This window comes from Lepidochelys olivacea, assembly GCF_965140295.1.
Source record: "Lepidochelys olivacea isolate rLepOli2 genome assembly, chromosome: 12".
In the NCBI taxonomy this organism is placed as follows: domain Eukaryota; kingdom Metazoa; phylum Chordata; order Testudines; family Cheloniidae; genus Lepidochelys; species Lepidochelys olivacea.
The window spans coordinates 32,454,328-32,475,067 of NC_140422.1; the positions used below are offsets into that span (position 1 = coordinate 32,454,328).

General features: G+C 45.4%; 1 protein-coding gene and 1 long non-coding RNA gene across 3 annotated transcripts in view; one reads left to right on the forward strand and one right to left on the reverse strand.

Annotated features, from left to right (window-relative positions):
• Positions 1 to 13,018: 13,018 nt before the first annotated feature.
• BCO1 (beta-carotene oxygenase 1) overlaps positions 13,019 to 20,740 on the forward strand; it is a 45,382-nt gene continuing 37,660 nt past the window's right edge. Inside the window, exon 1 of the mRNA XM_084645055.1 lies at positions 13,019 to 13,100. Coding sequence (XP_084501181.1) covers positions 13,037 to 13,100 — 64 coding nt within the window. The 5' untranslated portion in view covers positions 13,019 to 13,036. The remainder of the gene's footprint in view (positions 13,101 to 20,740) is intronic.
• Positions 13,096 to 20,740, reverse strand: part of LOC311529239 — a 44,365-nt gene continuing 36,720 nt past the window's right edge. The window contains exons 2-4 of one of the 2 annotated variants that reach the window (XR_014713802.1): positions 14,907 to 14,983; positions 14,175 to 14,218; positions 13,096 to 13,570 (exon numbers count right to left, since the gene is read on the reverse strand). This is a non-coding gene — a long non-coding RNA (uncharacterized lncRNA). Of the gene's footprint in view, positions 13,571 to 14,174; positions 14,219 to 14,331; positions 14,984 to 20,740 lie in introns of both variants that reach the window. The other variant, XR_014713803.1, reaches the window with a different exon arrangement.

Genomic DNA, 20,740 nt, shown 5'->3' on the forward strand with positions numbered 1-20,740 from the left:
CTTTACTCTGCTTCAGTGTCGTGAAGGGGCTGCAGCAATCCTCTGGGGAACACCTCCAGTGGAGCAGGGGCAACATAGACATGCTGCCCTTAGGCACAGGCTGGGAGTGAGATCGGAATACGTTGAAAGCAAGAGGGGGCTACAGAACAGCTCACAGGGAACCAGGTAAGGCTGCCCTAAATGAGAGTAATATCTAGGGCTGCTTTAATTTGTGCAAAGGCCATGCAGCCCAGAGAGCAGCCTAATATTAGGAAGTAGCAACACCATTTTGCAGCCACCTTCCCTCCACCTGCTCCTTTGCTTCTCTGCACCTCCTGAGAGGCACAGCACAGAATCTGACTGGGTCCCTGGCTGACAGTTGTGGGGTTATTTTGTTTTTTTTAAACAAGTCAAAAGCTGTAGGCCCCTTTGCCATAAATGAAAATTATGTATTTGGTGGAAAAAGTTCAAACAGCAAATCTATTTGCTCATGGACAATTTGCAGACTGAAAGAGGTGCAATGCATTCGATACATCATTTGTTGGGAATTATTCACCCATCTCTACAAGTGAGTGATAAACCATCACAGACAGGTGAATAAAACAGGCCTGTGTGGGGTGAGCATAAATGTGAGTGCCAAATGAGAGACTAGATGCAGGAGGGAATATCTTTTATTGGACCAGCTGCTATTGGTGAGAGAGACAAGTGTTGCAGTTTCACAGAGCTGCTCTTCACAGATAAAGGATAAAAGATATTACCTCACCCACCTTGTGGCTACAACACTGCATAGTGCTAAATGAGTGCTCTTGTAACAAGGGGCAGTTTGGAGAATACGGCCTGGTTGCTCTCTGGGGCAGACTGGCCTCCTGGTCTTCCATTCAGCCCTTGGCATATTGTTAGAGGAAATTTAAAAATTGTCTTGGGTCTAGTAATACAAGTTTCTTCAACTACAGTCTTCTACTCCCTCCCCAGCTGAGACTCCTGCATCTCTTGCCCCTTCCTACACTTGATTGCTGCCAAGGTCACTGGGAGAAACCTGTGCAAAGAGTGTCTCATGATCATGCTGGTCAGATGTCCCCTGCACTGAGCATCTGGGTTAGTCTTGAACTCAGATAGCATGTGGAAGGGCTGTATGACATACCTGCTGATATGTCCTGACAGCTCCCTAATGGTACAGTTGGATGGTATCTTAATTAGAGACCTGGGCTGCGATTTTATCATTCTAAACCTCCTTGGGTAAAGCATTAACTATCTTTTCAGTGTTGGACAAGAATAGTTGGACACAAAGTTGTCCATAGCATGGACAGAACTGCAAAAAAGTTGGGTTGATTCAGAACGTCCAGCCATTGCAACTCCTAGTTCTCACAAGTGTAAGTGAGAGCAGAACCAGACCTGTTGTTTCTGATGTTTAAACTGGTGCTTAGTTTTTCTTCTGCTTATTGAGCTGCTGCTGAGCTTAGAGGAGAAAAACAACTGACATGAGGCCAGGAAGTCAGTTGCTACAGGAGAAAAGGATTACAACAGGTGGGATTCATTAATAATAATATAATAAAGCTCTTCTACAGTATGTTTCATCAGTAGATAGCAACTTTGCAAAGTAGATAAATATCATTATTTTCATTATACAGATGGGGAAACTGAGGCACAGAGCCCAAAGTCATACAACAGACCCATGACCAAGAACAGAGGAGAACCCAAACCTCCTGAGTCCTAGTCCACTGTTCTAGCCACTTGGCCACACTGGGTTAGGCAGCAGGGTTCCTGAAAACAGCTGCAGATTAGTCTGAGTGAAAAACTAAAAATGCACAGAAGGAAAAAAACACTTTAGGCTTTTAAAATTCACCAAACAACGTAAACCAGAAGATAATAGGAAATATAGTGGAATCCCATTGATCTCTCCTACTGTAGATCCCTTTATACCTCCACCATCCACAATCTCACTCAACATAGCCTAACTCCAGCCTCCGTGAGATTTAGATATATTCTCCATGCTCATACAGACAGAAACGTCTCAGTAAATTCTAGAACATGCTGGTTGAACATTAGAACACGTAAATGGCCTGACGTTGTTGGAGGTTGTCGTTACGATTACGTGGCTGAGTGTGATGGTGAGTAAGTGAAAGTGTGGATCGTACTTGGTTACACACTGGAATGGAGGAGGAGGAGGCTGTTGTGGAATCAGCAGTCATTGAATGTTGGGGTGTTTTGATGACTGAAGGAGTTGAGGTTGGTGTGGATATTAATGTTGGCTCAATTGGTAATTCCCTTGATAGGAAACCACTTGAGCATCCTTAACTCTCAGTATGTCTATGCTGCAAATAACTTGAGTTACAATAGCAGTGAAAACACCGCTACCTGGCCTTTAACTCAGGTTAGCAGTGTGAGTTCAACCCCAACTCCCTGTAAGAGTTAGCTTGAGCTGCTAATCTGAGTTAAAAGCAGAGGTGCTGTATCTTCACTGTTTTAACCCAGGTTAGCTAAGGCTGCTTAGCTAATCAGAGTTAAGAATAAACCTTTTATTTGCTGTGTCGACATATCCTTAATTAACAGTTTTGTGTCGTATTTACTTAAATGATGAATTTAATATTGCTGATAACATCTTCTGTCTTTAGAATGAATGAAGATGAATGTAGGAAAAGACAAGTCTCATCATTTTTTACGAAGTTTTCCTTATAGAAACAATTATTTTGGTCAAAACAGTGGTAAACAAGTAAATTATTATAATTTAGCTATTGATATTATAGCTAAGGATTTTATCAGTAGATGTCAATAATTGTTTATAAGTATTATTCATAGATGATAAATCTGACTTTTTTTTAAAAAGATCAAGTTCACAAGGCAATCGTTAACAAAGATTAAAAAAATACAGCTTACATCTCCTGGCACAGCGAGATATCAGTCAATATAATTTCAGTAAGATAACAGTCCATACCTGGTAAAATAATAATAGATGGGAAAATGTAGTCAGGGTACTATAGAAACTGAATCCAACAATTTGTACCTTCGCTTACAAGCATTGATGATAATTTCACTTTAATTTCAAGGTCCTTCAGTAGTAAAGGTCATTTTGATAAGTACTTGTGTTTGAAAATACATATAAGTAATAATATCATTGCCCATCTGCTTAGCAAGGTATTAATCTACTTCTTGAGTAGACAAACTACAAGTTGTTACGAATTATACCTGATAGGACATGCACACAAAGTCCAAGGATAAACAGATTGCTTCATTATGTTTTTATTATCATGCAGCTATACGGAGAACTGTGTGAAACATTCACTACTGTTTTTCCATACACAAAAGCAAACGTGCTTACAGTCTGACTTTTATATTTATTTTATAATAAAGGAACAAGACTAGGCCTTGTTTGGCTGGAAAATTTTGTTTCCATTGGTCAGCAGTGGTACTATTTTTAGTAACAGTGTCATTGCTAGTCTTGACAGGAGACAGGCACAAAATGTCCCGAGTTCTGTCAGTGCTGTATCTTTCACTGTTATTAGCAGCAGTGCTAGAAAAGAAGTGCACCACTGTCTAATATAGATGTATGTTATTTGTCTGGCTCCTCTCGGCAACAGTCTGCACTGAACTGAGTATTAAATGCCTGCTAAACTCTATTCCCAAGAAAAGTGCTCAGAAATATAAAGCCTCCCTTTGGCTGGGAGGGATCTGACTGAGTGGTTTCCACCTGGCTCCCAAATATTGTTTACATTTGGAGAGCTCTCGGCTGCATTTCTATGGCTATAGCTTGCTCTAGGCAGTCCTACAGGACTAGCCTTAAAGATTCCCCCTTGAGTGTAGCTCCCAGCTGTCCGTGGCCACAGAGATACGGTGAGTGCAGTGCCAGGCAGTGTGATGTGTAGTGCATCGCTCTAGCCATCATGTAGTGCATCGCTCTTTGACTGTGTAGTTTGGGACTGTGCTGTAGGTGGGAGAGACGCTCAGGGGTGGGAAGAGGCAGAGTGGGGGGTGGGGGGAGGGAGAGAGTGTGTTGGAGGGGAATCTTGAAGTGGGGGCTCTAGATGATGTGGGCAAGGAATTTAAAAGGGGGATGTGGAGGAAACTTGACAGGAGCCAGTGTGGGGTGGTGAGTTGGGAAATCCAGGGAGAAGGGAAGGAGCAGAAACTTGAGGGGGAGGATGGATTTGGCAAGGGGTGGGAGATGAGGAAATGAAGAATTTGTGAGGATAACTTTTGTAAATGAGGTAATGTATATATTCAAATTAGGACATGGAGGTTTTATGCAAATTATACAAACTTTCTGTACCCACAGGCCTGGGAGAGACAGTGAACAGAAAACACAAAGCAATAGTGTTATCAATGCAGCCACCAAAGCACCACCCCTGAGACCTGCTGGGCTCAGCCTGCTTTCAGGCTCTTTTGTTGAACCTGTGCACATCAGCTCAAGCATTCAGTAGTATGGGCCTCTTTCCACTCCACTCAAGGAACAGCAAAATGGCTGCTCACGCTGCCAGTGGCAGGCTGTACTGAGGTATGGCTGATATGTAACCACTGGCCTGATTCATTATTTTATCTTGAAGTTAAAAAACCCCTCTATTTCCTCACTTTCTCCTCCTGTGGACCTCCTCCATACCCATTAGTTATCTCTGTTCCCTGCATTGTGAACTGTCCACTTACATCTTCAAAGAAGGTGACTTAAAATGGATGCTGTAGAACGTGGTCTACCCAGGTGCAACATAGTGATAACTTGATTGCCTTGGCTTACAAAGTCTGCTGAGGCTGACAACTATAGTCCTGTGTACTGATCTCATGTCACTTCAGTGCCCTCGCCTGCCTCTGACAAACCAAGATATGAGAGCTGCGGGGTGTCCCTACCACGGAGCCAGGCAAGGGTGTAGTCCTGTGGTATGTTCTTTGTCTTCCATTTTACAAAGAGAGTTTGATCCAAAACCAGAGTACAGCAGTGTAAACGCTTCCAGGGCAAGCTCCCAGCGGAACTCTGAGCATGCACCGTTTTGTGCTGACAAACAGCCTTAGATCTCAGGGAGGATCTTATTGGTAAAATTGTATACTCTTCTCTTTGAATTTCAAAATAAATCAAGAGAAACTGAAATCACACCCTGCCATGCTCTGACTGCCTGCCACCATCCATATTTGGCCAAGAAACTATTTGCTGTAGAAAACTATCAACCAAGAAATAATCTACTGTCTACACCTGTTTAGAAAGCACTTGCTGTAGGGTAAATAAACTCCCAAAGCAGAGGACTCGGTCTACCAGAGAGGTAGAAATTCTATTAAGTGATGGGGAAATCAGAAATTTGATCCAATTCCCACCTTCTTCCTTTGCTAACTGAGTATTATTTTAAAATAAATGTAATAATACTGTATGTAATATTACTGGCTGAACATAAAGGGAGGAAAAATACAGTTCTGTAAAAATACCATGAAAATTCACCACCCCAAATTCAAATGCCATCATTAGCATGATGATGAAGTCTTAATACAGAAGGGCAACCCAAGGTTATGTTGCACCCACATGCCTTGAAATGTCTCTGAGAGACACGATCCTAGTGAGCGAGAAGCAGAACTCCTTTCCCACCTCCTTCATTTTCCCAACCCCCATGTCAGTCTGTTGTTGCTGCTCAGAAGTTGGGGTCATCTGTACATGTACATCATTTCAGACAGTGATATGCTGATATAACTGGGAAGTTGAATCCAATGCAGTGTAAGGGGATTGCTCACTGTTTTATGGAAGGAGTTCCCCATTTCCCCATGTATAGCATGGCACTACTATCGGGTATAGTGTGAAGTTAGTGGGTTTTCTTTCCTCTGGAGCGTCAGGTACCAGGAAAAGGTATTGAAATATTTGACTTATATGCTACTCCAGTATAGCAAACCCCAAAAAGCTGGCTAACTTAAGATACTTTTCAAATGGCTAATTTGATGGGGCAGGATGACAGGGGGACAGATAGCTCAGTGGTTTGAGCATTGGCCTGCTAAACCCAGGGTTGTGAGTTCAGCCCTTGAGGGGGCCATTTAGGGATCTGGGGCAAAAATTGGGGATTGGTCCTGCTTTGAGCAGGGGTTTGGACTAGATGACCTCGTGAGGTCCCTTCCAGCCCTGATATTCTATGATCTATGAAGGCAAACTAAAAACACTTAGCTTGCCATGGAAAAATTTACTTACCCCAGGCAAGTGGTAGAATAGACCCTTGTAAGGCTGAAAATACTGTATTAGCTAAGTGCTATAATACACTTGCCAAAACTTTGAAACATGGCTTTTTAAAGTTTAACTATCAAAACCTAAATCTAAGCAGCAAAATACACATGTGGGTTGATTTTTCAGAGGGTCTGAGCACCTGCAGCTGCACGGTCTTCTGTTCAAACTACTCTCACCAAGTTTTCTCATGAGCTCTTCCTAGACAAATCTCAAGGCCTGTACCCCATCCACATCATCCTAGGTCTTTCCAGTGGCAGCGGTAATTGGTTCCAGGGGGTGACTGCTCCCTGGCAGCCTTTAGTGTATGTATGGCACCTTTTGGAGGCTGGAGAGTGAACCCTGTCCTGCAGGCTGGGCCTGGCTCCGGCTCTCTGCTTTGGGCATTGCACCGTGGTGCATGAGGTCACTTTGGCCTGGCCACCCCTCAGTCATAATGAAGGGGCAGCGAGGCCAAACCTGAGAGGTGCTGTGACCTCATGTGCCAGGTTTCAACATGTGGAGAGGGGAGCTGGGCCCAGCCCTGTGATGCATTAGAGCCCTGCAATGCTGGGTGAGTGTGGGGTCGGCTTGCTCTCCAGCCCAATGACCCATTGCAAAACCTAGCTCCGCCCCTGGATCTCTATGCTGATTTTACATTGTCACTTGTAGAAATATAGGCCTGGAAGGGACCCTGAGAGGGCATCTAGTCCATCATCCCCTTGGGCTGAAGCGGTGCCAAGTGAAAGTAAGTCATTCCTGACAGGTGTTTTTCCAGCCTGTTCTTAAAATTCAAACTTTCCTCAGTATGTTGTCCTCTCCTTTGACCTTCATGACTCTTCTCTCTTGGCTCTCCTCTTGCCTCTCTGCCTTCAGCATTTCTTTAAGTGGGTCCTCTTCTTTCCCACAGTTTGAGATTCCCATGTGGCTCTGTCCTTTTACACCTTTTCTCTGGTTTATTCTCATTATTGCCACTGCCAACTGCATGCTGGTGATTTGCAAATCTTCATATACATCACAGGCTGTCCTAGGGTGACCAGATGTCCTGATTTTATAGGGACAGTCCCATATTTGGGGCTTTTTCTTATATAGGCGCCTATTCCCTCACCTCCATCCCCGATTTTTCACACTTGCTGTTTGGTCAACCTAGTGCTGTCACATCATGAGCTTAACTGCAACACAGTCAGGGTACATCTACAGTATGAAATTATTTCAAAATTATTCTATTCGAATTTTCGGAAGTGATTTTATACATTCGGATTTGTGTGTCCCCCTAAGCACATGAATTCGGCGGAGTGCGTCCACATCTAGCATCTAACGTCGGAGCGGTGCACTGTGGGTAGCTATCCTGCAGTCCCCGCTGCCCATTGTAATTCTGGGATAAGCTCCCAGTGCATGATGGGACAAAACCATTCTCACGGGTGTTTCTGGGTGTGTGTCATCAGTCGCTCCTCCCTCCATGAAAGCTATGGCAGACAATCGTTTCGCGCCTTTTTGGTATGCAGATGCCATACTGCTTTCAGCAGACAGTGCAGTATGGTGCACCGCAGCTCTCCTGCTACTGTGAATCCACCTCGCATTTCCTCTCCTCTTCCTATGTGATCTCTATAATATCTACTCTTTCTCTTCAACTGCTTCTGCTGCCAACTCTGCTCATCCATCATGAACCAAGCAGCACAGCTTCCGCCGCCAACTCTGCTCTCCTGCTCTTGCTGCGCGACCGAGCCTCTCCATGTTGTCTGCCCTGGGCTCCCGCCTCCTTGGAAGCTACAGAAGACAACCTTTTCCTGCCTTTTTTTGGCTATCATGAATCGAACAGCACCTCTTCCGCTGCCACTCTGCTCTCCTAGGTTTTGCGCCCTTTTTCCAGGATTACCCATGCAGGTGCCATAGCGCAGCAAGCATAGAGCCCGCTCAGGTGTCCGCTGCAGTTTTCACCATTGTAAATACCTTGCGCATTATCCAGTAGTACGTGCAGTTCCTGCAAAACCGGGCGAGGAAGCGACAACAGTGCAATTACGATACTGATGACGACATGGACACAGGTGTTCCTAGAAGCACGGCATGTGGCAATTGGGAGATCATGGTGGTGTTGGGCCAGGTTCATGCCATGGAACGCCGATTCTGGGCCCGGGAAACAAGCACAGACTGGTGGGACTACATAGCGTGGCAGGTATGGGATGATTCCCAGGGGCTGCGAAACTTTCATATGCGTAGGGCCACTTTCATGGAACTTTGACTTGCTGTCCCCTGCCCTGAAGTGCAAAGACACCAAAATGAGAGCAGCCCTCACAATTGAGAAGCAAGTGGCCATAGCCCTGGGGAAGCTTGCAATGCCCAACAGCTACCAGTCAGTCATGAATTAGTTTGGAGTGGGCAAATCTACTGTGGGGGATGCTGTGCTGCAAGTAGCCAACGCAATCCTTGACCAGCTGCTATCAAGGGTAGTAATTATGGGGAAATGTGCAGACCACTGTGGATGGCTTTAATGCGCTGGGTTCCCTAACTGCAGCGGGGTAACAGACGGAAAGCATATCCCTATCTTGGCCCCAGCACACCAGGGCAGCCTCTACGTAAACTGCAAGGAGTACTTTTCTATGGTGCTGCAAGCACTGGTGGATCACAAGGGACATTTCACTGACATCACTGTGGGATGGCTGGGAAAGGTGCATGATGCTCACATCTTCAGGAACTCTGGTCTGTTTGAGCAGCTGCAGGAAGGGACTTGCTTCCAAGACCAGAAAATTACTGTTGGGGATGTTGAAATGCCTATAGTTATCCTCGGGGTGCAGCCTACCCCTTAATGCCGTGGCTCATGAAGCTGTACACAGGCACCCTGGACGGGAGTAAGGAGCAGTTCAACTATAGGCTGAGCAAGTGCAGAATGGTCATAGAATGTGCTTTTGGGTGTCTGAGTCAGTAAACTGCGCCAGCGCACTTTCAGTTAGATCTCAGCACAACGAATATTCCAATTGTAATTGCTGCTTGTTGTGTGCTCCACAATATCTGTGAGAGTAAGGGGGAGACATTTATGGTGGGGTAGGAGGTTGAGGCAACTTGCTTAACAGCCAGTTTCACACAGCCAGACAACAGGGCGATTAAAAGAGCGCAGCAGGGTGCGCTGCGCATCAGAGAAGCTGTGAAAGTAAGTTTTATGACTGGTCAGGGTACAGTGTGATAGTTGTTTTTCTCTTGAAGTTAGCCGCCCCCTATATCTATATAGCTAGATACATGAAAGGAAATAAAGTCACAATAGTTTAAAAACCGTTCTTTATTATTTGTTGCACAACACATTGAGAGAAATGAGAAGGTAGAGCGGGGGCGGGATTTGGTTAGAGGGGTGGAGGAGGAGGGAAGGGCAAGTCCAGAAACCAAATAAAAATTTAGGATTTGCCAGCCTTCTGGTGCTTTGTACAATCCTCTGGGGTTGAGTGTGTGGGTCGCCGTAGCCTTCCCCACCCCTGTGTTCTTGGGCGTCTGGGTGAGGATGCTATGGAACTTGGGGAGGAGGGAGGGCGGTTATACAGGGTTGCAGTAGCAGTCTGTGGTCTTGCTGCCTTTCCTGCATTAGATCCACCATACAGCGGAGCATGTCAGTTTGCTCCCCTATGAGCTTGATCATAGCATCCTACCTGCTCTCATCGCGTGCGTCCCTCCTCTCTTCATGTTCATGTAATGCTGTACAGGACTCTGCAATTGTTTGCCTCCATGCATTCAGCTGGGCCCTATCATTGCTGGGGGACTGCAAGAGCTCAGCAGACATGTAGTCTCAAGTTCATTTTTTCCACCTTCTAATCTGGACCAGCCTCTGGGACGGAGTAGATAGAGGCGTTGAAACATTTTTACTTGCGGGAGGAGGAAAAGGGAGGGTAGTATTTTAAAAGATAAATTTTAGAGAACAAAGGGGACACTCTTTCTCAGTGAAACAGGCAATTCATAGTACACACCATGTTCTTTCTGTACAAGGTTGTATTTTGCCTCTTATACTGAAGTGCCTGCCACTTTGGTGTGAGTAAGCCATCACATGCAGCTGGGCAACAGAATTCAGCTTGCAGGCAGTCATGGTAAGCCCTAGGGGCGTGCAGGGTTCTGCTTCTTTCACATTCATTTCAATGCTTTCAAACTGCCGGGCCCCCTTTCTCATAACAAGCAATGCCTGGGTTTGCGATATAAAAGGAGGGCCTGCAGGCTGTCTGGGATGATTGCTTCACACAACCCCCGCCCCCACCACATGGCTCCGATGAGGCTCTGAGCAGGGATGAACCCTTTAAACTAAACGCGAACAGCCCAGCACGGCTGGGTTTCCCCTCACCCCCACCGCATGGCTCCAATCAGGCGCACTCACCAGAAGTGCTTTCTCCAGGGTCATGGTCCAGGAGCATGCCTTGGGAGTGGGGGGCGGCTATTGGCTCCAGCGTTAAGAATAGTTCCTGGCTAGGGGGGAAAACGGATTCCCCACTTGCCGCCTTTGCACTGTCCTCCTCCTCTTTGTCCTCCAATAACTCATCCTCCTCGCTCCGTGCAACTCCCCCCCCTTGCAGGTGTCCATGGACAGTGGTGAGGTAGTGGTGTCGTCACCCCCCATAACTGCATGCAGCTCACGGTAGAAGCAGCATGTATGGGGCTGTGACCCAGAGCACACATTCGCCTCCCTGGCTTTTTGGTACGCTTGCCTGAGCGCCTTGATTTTTGTACGACTGCTCTATGTCCCTGGAGTAACCTCTTTCTGTCATGGCCCTGGAGACTTTAGCATATGTATTTGCATTCCTTTTTTTGGAATGTAGTTCTGCCATAACAGATTAGCCTCCCCAACATGCAATGAGATCCAGTACCTCCCGTTTGGACCATGCTGGAGCTTGTCTGCAAATCTGGGACTGCGTGGTCTCTTGTGATGGTGGACTGTGCTGATGGTCACCTGTGCTGATGAGCTCGCCACGGTGACAAACAGGAATTGAAATTCAAAAGTTCCCAGGGCTTTTACTGCCTACCTGGCTAGTGCATCGGAGTGAACAGTGTTGTCCAGAGCAGTCACGGGAGCATTCTGGGATAGCTCCCAGAGGCCAATAACGCCAAATTGCATCCACGGTACCTGTGACCCAGAACTGTGATCTCGATTTTAGCGCTACTCCACTTGTCGAGGTGGAGTGCGGAAACCGGATTAAAGAGCCCTTTAAATCAACAAAACCAGTTTGGTTGTATGGATGGACTCAGTTTTATTTTGAATTAACTAGGCTAATTCCAAAATAACCATGTACTGTAGACCAGGCGTCAGACTCCTTGGGACTGATTCTCAGTGACTTCCTTCCTGGCCTTTGGGAGGTGAGGAGAAAAGGTGGTTTTAAGCCATCGTTGTGCTCCCCATTTTCTGGGACTGTGCAGGGACCTGTTTGGCTCCTGATGTAATTTAGATCAGACTCTGCTTTATGTTCTGCTTCCCCTGCTCCCTTATTTGCCCTGTGCAGTATACTCTGGCCATGCCCTCCTCACCAGGGCAGGGAACAGGACCAGTGGAGAGCCTTATGTTGCAAGAGAGGCTCTTTGCACAGGGGGAAATGGGTGTAGTGTGAGAATCAGGCCCCTTATCTTTCCTCCCAAATGCTCTCCATTCTCTGTCACTGCTAACAAACCCATTACTCAACCTTTGATTCCTCCCCTCTCAAGCCCTCACTGTTAAAATCCTTGTGCTTCTTCACTAATGTTACAGACTCCAGCAAAGCACCTTTATTTCCATATTTAGAAGCCGGTTTGTGTTAATGTATTATCCTTTATTTCTGGTGGATCCCACAGTGTGTGAGGTGTCTTCCAAATGGAGAAGAAGGCATGATAGCTGCCTTGAGGAACTGTGCAGTGTGAAGGCAGACCTGTGGGAAGACTGCGAGTAAGGATAAAAGGAGCAATATCCACAAGGAAGCAAGAGCTGTCATAAGTAATGAAAGCTACATTTTACGTAAAATAAGCATGTAAATATTTTCATTGCTTAATCAGCTATTAGGAGGTGATTTATACATATTATGGGAACAAATAAGTCTCTGACTTCCAAGGTAATCTCATATGAAGTTGTATAATATTCAGTTGTACAAGGAGTCTTATCGTTCATGTTAAATGTAGTCCCTTGGTTTGCTCAGCAATCACATGATTTATATTGAAATAATTCTTTGACGGGAGGATTTCAAAATGAACAACACTGGAATCAGCTCAGAACCTAATCTTGAAACAAAAGCAGTGAAGTTAAAACTCCTTTAAAAAAAAAATCTCTAACCCCACTTCACTCAAATCACACAACGGTATGTATGTTACAACCCTTGTTTGTGAAGACAGCCATTTGTCATTCAGAGAGGTGCCCTTTAGCTTACTTTCCAACAGTCTGGTCAAAAAATAAAACACAGAGCACTGCACTGATCATTTTCTGCTAATTCTTAGAATGGCACAAGCTTGTATTCCAGAGAAAAGGATGTGATCAGCTCTGGAGACTTTTTTTTTTAATTAGCTTCTAAAAACAGGATCACAGTAGCAGGTGGAGATTTCTTTTGCTCTTTCCTTCAACATTGTCATATGGGCAAGGATCCCTATCTAATCAATATCTAAAGTTTCTCAGAATCCCTGGGATTCAGGTGGGATCAGACAATAACCCCCTGCCGAACTGATCTCTTGTTCAATCATGAGCAACACGACAAATGAATTAGTTCTCTCTGTCCATCAAAGGAGCTGAGATTAAGAGTTAAGTGTGGAGAGGGAGGGAGAGAATTATAGTATTACGTGCTATCAGTCACCAGCAGCTGGCTGGAGGTGCACTTTGGCCCTATAAATAACAGGAAAGAACTGTTCTCAGCCCAGTCAGAGGGGGTACCACAAGAGCAACACCAGCTGTGCAGCGGATATACAAGAAGTTTAAGTGCAGCAGACATGGATGTGATCTTTGGTAGAAATAAAGAGGAGCACCCAGAGCCCATAAAGGCAGAGGTGAAAGGTAAGGAAAATCTCGTCCAAACTGGGTGGGTATTTTTGTGTTTTCAAATGAGTTAATAATCTAGCACTTGTTTCCCCAAGACAACACTGAAAAGGGGAACTGCTGGGTCTAATGAAAGGGAGACTATGAGAGAGAGGTGAATGGCTGTTTAGAAGATTGAGATCAGATCGAATTTCTATCCCCTAATTGCAGGACTTTTCTCACTTTATGGACATTTTTGGATGTATGTTTCCTGTAAGTAAGTTTGAAAAGGAGTCACTGAAACTGGTGGTTGCCGACAAAGTCAGGTAGATTCAGATCTGGTGCCACCCCCCTTCCCCCCCCCCTTTCTTTGTCCTTTCAGTTTCTCTCTTTCTGTAGTCCGTCACTAGCCTCTAGTCACTTTCTCCATGTTGCAGTTCAGAGAAGTGGCTGACATTGTCATTTTCACTTCCTGGAGTCAGAGCAGGACACTGTAACTGTTTGTAGAACTGTTTCGAAAGACAAATAGAAAGGCAGACATAATTAATGCCAAGTGGCTTTATTACAAAGAGAGCAGAACAAACCAGAGAAAAGAACGGTTTTCCTGAGTCAGGATAATTTAAAGTCATGTGATTTAAGTGGGTGATTTAATGAAAAAAAATATATATTTGTAGAATGCATTTTGGGTGAAGGTCAAGGTTCCTTCCCCACTCTGAATTCTAGGGTACATGAAATTCTTGGGTAACCTGCATGAAAAACCCCCTAAGCTTATTTTTACCAGCTGAGGTTAAAACTTCCCCAAGGTACAAACTATTTTACCTTTTGCCCTTGGACTTTATTGCTGCCACCACCAAGCATCTAACAAATATATAACAGGGAAAAAGCCCGCTTGGAAACGTCTTCCCCGCCCCCACAAATCCTCCCAAACCCTACACCCTCTTTTCTGGGGAAGGCTTGATAAAAATCCTCACCAATTTGCATAGGTGAACACAGACCCAAACCCTTGGATCTTAAGAACAATGAAAAAGCAATCAGATTCTTAAAAGAAGAATTTTAATTGAAGGAAAAAGTAAAAGAATCACCTCTATAAAATCAGGATGGTAAATATCTTACCGGGTAATCAGATTCAAAACATAGAGAATCCCTCTAGGTAAAACCTTAAGTTACAAAAAGACACAAAAACAGGAATATACATTCCATTCAGCACAGCTTATTTTATCAGCCATTTAAACAAAACAGAATCTAACGCATATCTAGCTAGATTACTTACTAAGTTCTAAGACTCCATTCCTTTTCTGTTCCTGGGAAAAGCATCACACAGACCAAGAGAACCTTTGTTTCTCTCCCTCCCCCACCCGGCCCCTCCAGCTTTGAAAGTATCTTGTCTCCTCATTGGTCATTTTGGTCAGGTGCTGGCAAGGTTATCCTAGCTTCTTAACCCTTTACAGGTGAAAGGGTTTTTCCTCTGGCCAGGAGGTGTTTACCCTTTCCTTTATATTTATGACAGAAGTCATTTCAGTAGATACTGTGTCCATGGTTAGTATTTTTGCCTTGATTTGATTGCCACATTTTATCTCATTCTAAAGAGTTTTGTGATGCAGCGAGGTGAAGAATGATTTATAAAGAGTGCTGGTTGTCAGAACAGCAAGTAGGCAAAAGTGGCACCTTCTGAATCAACAGATCTGCCCCTGGTGTGAATTCAGAATCATGTCGTCTGATGTTAGAGACAAAAACAAGATTTTATTGCTTTTCACTCCTGTAGTCATGGCTAACACAGATAAGGGGTGAGCTGGATTCTATGTTCTCTGGCTTGCAATCCTCAACCAGAATTGCTTAAAATCTCACCTGCAAAATCTTTGTTGTTAGAGATGCAGTGCCTCAGAGGACCCAACTTGACTCTCAGATTCCAGGTTTAGGTCATGCTGCAGAGACAATGAGCACAGAATCCCACAATACTGATTTTTAAAGTCACTTTTCAGAATAGAACACACTTAAAACAGATGATGGTCCAGTTACTTATTGATTGAGGAAACAAAGAAAATCTTTAAACATTCAATATTTTTTTCAGTCAGCTATGCACACCTCCCCTTCTCTGTATTTTTCAGTGGCTTCTATTATCACTCACTCTATGTACTGATCTCAGTCTGCATCTGAGGCCTTTATTTGGCTTTCCTTCTTTCCAGGAATTTAACTCACAACTCACTGTGCTATCCTATTGTGAAAGTAGAATGAATTATATTGAAATTATAATTCATTAAAGAAATGCTGCTTGAAGGGTTTGTTGAAATATAGTTGTCAGGAAGAGAAACATTAAGGAGTGTGAGACAATGGGTCCTCAAACTAATTAACTTAGAGCTCCTACTGAACTAGGAGATTGGTAAACGTTAGTATGCAAATAAGATATGTATGTATATTTGTCAGTTTCTGCTTTCTTTTCTCTTTTATGTTAAATTGGCTTTGGCTTAGCTGTATAAATAAGTTATCTTGAGCCTCAGAGAGGGGCTCACATCTGGGTGCATCAGCAAAGCACTTTGCTAATAAACAGAGTGATCTGACAAATTATGTGAGTCCTGAATCTGACTTTGACAATTTGGAGGTTCCACCGAGATGGCAACCGTCTTCTCTGGGGCTGTGTGACTCCTGACTGTTCTTAGGATGGCCGTGGCAAGCCGGCACCTGGGCATTTGGCCCGAGCGGTCCTCCGCCAGAACGGAAGGGTACATGACCACAGTGAAGTCTACACCATCGAACCTGTTGGTTCCCACTCTGTTCTGGTAGGGATCCCGGGATCTGACATCAGGAATATGGTCAGGTAATTATTTCTGTGTTTTGTCCGGACTGAGGACTGTCTTGTCTCTGTGTCTATCCGTCCTCCCTGTGGTGTGTTTGAGTCTGGGTGCCGTCTCCGTCAGGGGATCGGCTGACCAAAGGGTTCCTGTCCCCACGGTCTGAGTGAGTGAAATCTGCACAATCGCAGCCGCACCGCGCCTTGGGTAAAACCCTTGGTGTGAAAGCAAGGGCGATTGAGGCAGTAGCCTGTGGGCTTCTTTTGTGTGTTGCACCGGGCATCGCTCTGACGAACCCAACTTTCCTTCTTGTGTGATTGGTGTGTAAAGTCCTCCTGTATGGGTAACCAGGCGTCTAAGTCGGGACAGTTCCCTAAAGGAACGCTGGCTCAGTTTATGTATTTTAGGAAGAGTTCGGACTCCTGTAAATTTCTGGAAAAATGGTCTAGGCTAAGGGGGTCAGGTAGAGTGGCTACTACCACCACTACGCTTCTGTCCCCAGAAGCCTTTACAGCTATTCTGAGGGAAAATGGGCCCTTTTCCCACAGAAATGGTCTATAAGGGACTGCTGCAGGCAGAGAGAGAATCTGATCAAAATTGTTTGACGATTGGGTAATGTAATCAAAATCACTAAAGGATGTAAGGAGTTTCTATTGGAACTTAACTTGGCTGCTCCTGGTTGTGTCTAGTTGTACAAGATGGAAGTGTAATCGGGGTACAGTTGTGTAAAAGAGTAATCCCAATGCAAGGGATGTTGGGCAAAAGAGAATTTTGTGTGTGTGTGTGTGTGTGTATAGTGCTAAAATCTGAAGCTGTCTCAGCTATTACCTGAGAATAAACTTATAGCTTGGTACAGCAGAGAAACTATTGCAAACATGGTCTGTTGCACAAGAAGGGAAACTGAGGTACACCAGCTCATGAATTTCATAAATGATCAGTGAGTGGGGTAATTCACTAGCCTGACTATAGAACAAAATAAGGAGAGCCTGGAGGTAATTCTTCTGTTTTTCCTGCAATTAGCAAGGAAATTTGTAAAAGAAAGTGGTATTATTATGAAGCAATAATCTGTCCCCACCAGGGGGCTGGAAATTGTTTCTTTTGTTTTTAGACTCTACAAGCAAGCTGGCGCTGGTGGAAGAAAAATTCAGAATACCATGGATCTAGGTTTTGTGTTTGTCTGTGGTGTTTGTCTTGTTGCTAGCATTGTTGTGTTTTAATGAACAGAAAACCTCATGACATGGGTGGGGGGTGGCTTCAAAAGGCTGACCTTGGGGAGGTGGAAGGGGAAGATGTATATGGGAATGCAAAAAGCTAACTCAGGAGAATCCCAAAATTCAGTGGCCCCTGTTAGGATCTTGGGACAAAGACTGAGTAGACGTCTTAAAAGACAAACTCGGCCAACTTAAAACTAAATTGGCAAAGGGAGAGGTTGATTGTTTCATGCAGTGGTGGGAAGAGGCAAATCATAGGTGGACAGAATCAAAACTTGCCTCTCTCAGCGATTCTGGCTTTTATCCCACCAGATGTAACTCATTTTACTGTTGTTGATTTGTGCTCTGCTTTCTTTTCTGTCCCGGTTCACCCTGACTCCCAGTTCCTGTTTGCTTTTTCTTACAAGGGGCAACAGTACACATGGACCACACTGCCCCAGGGGTATACTGAAAGCCCGTCATATTTTTCCCAAGCATTAGCCCGAGACCTTGCTGACCTTGTTTTCCCGTCCAGGTCCACACTAGTCCAATATGTAGATGATCTACTCCTCTGTTCATTGTCTGCCTCTGAAACTGACTCTTTAGTGCTCCTTACTGCCCTAGCAAATAAGGGTCACAAAGCTTCTCGCTCTAAACTACAACTCTGTCAAGCTTCTGTCACATACCTTGGCTTTCTCCTCTCCCAGGGTTCCTGTGCACTTTCTCCCACCCTTGTCCAAGCTATCCTTAGCTTTCCCCGACCCTGCTCCCCACGCTAGGTCTGGAAGTTTTTAGGCATGGCTGGATTTTGCAGACAATGGATTCCCCAATATGCCTCCCTTGTAAAACCTCTCCAGGAACTCACTCGATTCTCTGTGCCTGACTCCATGCCATGGCCCCCTGAGACCAATTCTGCCTTTGTTTCCCTCAAACAGGGTTTGGCTTCTGCCCCTGCCTTAGGGCTGCCTGACTATTCTAAGCCTTTTACCCTTTTCTGCCACGAACAATCTGGGTGTGCACTTGGAGTTCTCACTCAGATGCACGGAGAAAAGAACCGCCCAGTGGCTTATTTCTCTGCCACTTTAGACCCTGTTGCCCAAGGCTTACCCCCCGCCTGCGTGCTGTGGCTGCTGCAGCGTGCCTAGTCGAAATGTCTGATGCCCTTGTTCTCCGCTCTCCTCTTACCCTCCTGGTCCCTCGCTGACCTCACTCTGCTCCAAGACTCTGCCCCAGAAACCGAGAGAGAATCCTGGGTTGCCCAGGGTTGCTCTCTACATCCCGATTCCTTTTGGTGCTCGCCTACTGGCACCTTTGTAGCCCCCTTTTCACTCTGCCCATCTCTGGCCGCCCTGCTACACGGTGTTTCGCATGTCGGAAAGGAGGGGATGGTCTCTGCTGTAACAAAGACAAGATGGTGGGCCCCCCATTTTAGCTCTTTTGCAGCCCGCCACTGTGCAGCCTGTACCATTTGCCAAAGCCATAATATTGGTAAATCTGTAAAAGTGGCCCAGGGGTTCCGGGGCCTGCCTCAAGCACCGTTCTTGCACAAATGCCTAAGTGTCGACAATATGAATTTATATGGGTTATGGTATGTTTATTCTCTGGTTGGATTGAAGGCTCTCCTTGTCGCAAGGCTGACTCACTGTCTGTTGCCAAATGTTTGTTAAATCTCATTATGCCTGCCAAGGGAATTCCTGCTACTCTGTCCAGTGATCGGGGTACACATTTTACTGGACAACTTGTTCAACACCTGGACCGTATATTGCATACCAGACACCTATTGCACTGTCCCTACCACCCAGAGAGTGCAGGTGCAGTTGAAAGACGAAATGGTGTACATAAGAATAAGCTTGCTAAAATTTGTGACTCTACAGGATTAAGCTGGCCAGTAGCCCTTATGGACATGAGATCCACTCCATCTCAAAGGCATAAATTAAGTCCCTTTGAAATTGTTATGGGACGCCCTATGCGAGCTATGACTACCATTACTCCCGTTCCAGATTTGAACTTGACTCACAGTGCACTCCTTCAGTATTGCAAGGGACTAACGCAAGCTGTAAGTCACTTCCATTCACAGGTTCGAGCCGCCTGGCCCACGGAACCCACCTCCGACGCTTGCACAAACTTGAGCCAGGTGATTGGGTCTCTATGTACGGCGCCATCATCGAAAGCACACCTTGGAGCCCCGGTGGAAGGGTCCTCATCAGGTACTGCTTACTACACAGACGGCTGTTAAACTATCTGGCATCGCAGCGTGGATACATGCTTCACAGTGTAAGAAGGCACCATCCCCAGAGAACCTATCCTCACCTCAGGACAACGCAGAGTCTATTTTGACTCCAGAAGAAGGTGTAGAGGAACAGTCTGCAATACCTTACAATCTACGCTCTCATAAGGGTTGCCAGAAGCAGATGACGAACCAAAAAAAAAAAGCAGTATCGAGCCTAGCGCCTGCTGGGCGTAAAACTGTGACTGAGGTTCCCTCAGTTGAGGTTGTCAGAACCAGAAGAGCCTTGACTCCAACATGCTCCTCTGCCTGTTCCTCAGCTGCTGATATCTTATGGTCTGGGGAGACCACGATGACCATTCTTTTATCCAGCAGCAGGTGTGGATAGCTCGGACCCTTAATATTTCTAATTGCTGGGTCTGCAGCCACATCCCAGCCCACTCTCAAACTGGTGTTCCTGTCCTGGCTATCCCACTCAAGTCCCCAGACCTCACTGGAGGGCCTCATCAGTTTAACAAAATATGGATCAGCAATGACACTTGGGAAGCGGTGGGAATAAATGCATCTAAATGGATAAGTGTGGTGGAGGGAAAAGATCATTGGTGTTGGGTGTGTAATGGGACAGGGCTGGATCTGGGGAAAAGCCTTTGCCTTCAGCATATTGTGGCCAATGGTGTATGGGATTATTCAAACAAAACTAAAAAGTGGCGGGCCGGGTATGGAGATATGAATTTTTTTCTCAACCTGGGATCAAACCGAGAAATCAATCTCATGTTCCTCCTACAGTAACCTTAGTGAAAACAATACAATCTTTCAATGTCATGCAAATAACACCACTCCTCGTAAGGAGAATTACCCTGTACCCTTTGGGGGATACTACTCCTCCTTTGCAAACACCTATATGACAAATGGGTGCAACTGACCCTTCCCGGCCTTAATAGGCCATCACTGGGTGTGTGGGACCAGAGCTTATACCACACTACCAGCTAATTGGTCAGGAATCTGTTATCCCACCCGACTCTTCCCACAATTCCGAGTGCTAGGAACCTTCCCTCGAGAACGCCTCCGCAATTTCAGGTGAAAAAGAAGGGACTTAACAGATGCCCAATGGTATGTAAATAACATAAGCCCCTTAACCTGGGAAGAGGCTACTGGCGGTTCCTTCATACCATTAGGGGGAGTAATACATCATGCAAAAAGGCTCCTAAGGTTACAAGCAGTAGTTGAAATAATGGCAAATGAAACCGGAGAAAGTTTAAGAGCCCCGGCCAAAGAAACAGGGGCAATCCGACAGATGGCCCTCCAAAACCGTCAGGCATTGGACATAGTGCTCGTGGCAAAAGGAGGGACTTGTGCTCTCATTGGAAAAGACTGCTGTGTGTATATACCAGACAACACCAATGAGGTAATAGATCGTGCTAGCCACTTAGAACAAATCGCATATCTTCCCCACGAAGAGCCAAGTTCTTTATGGAA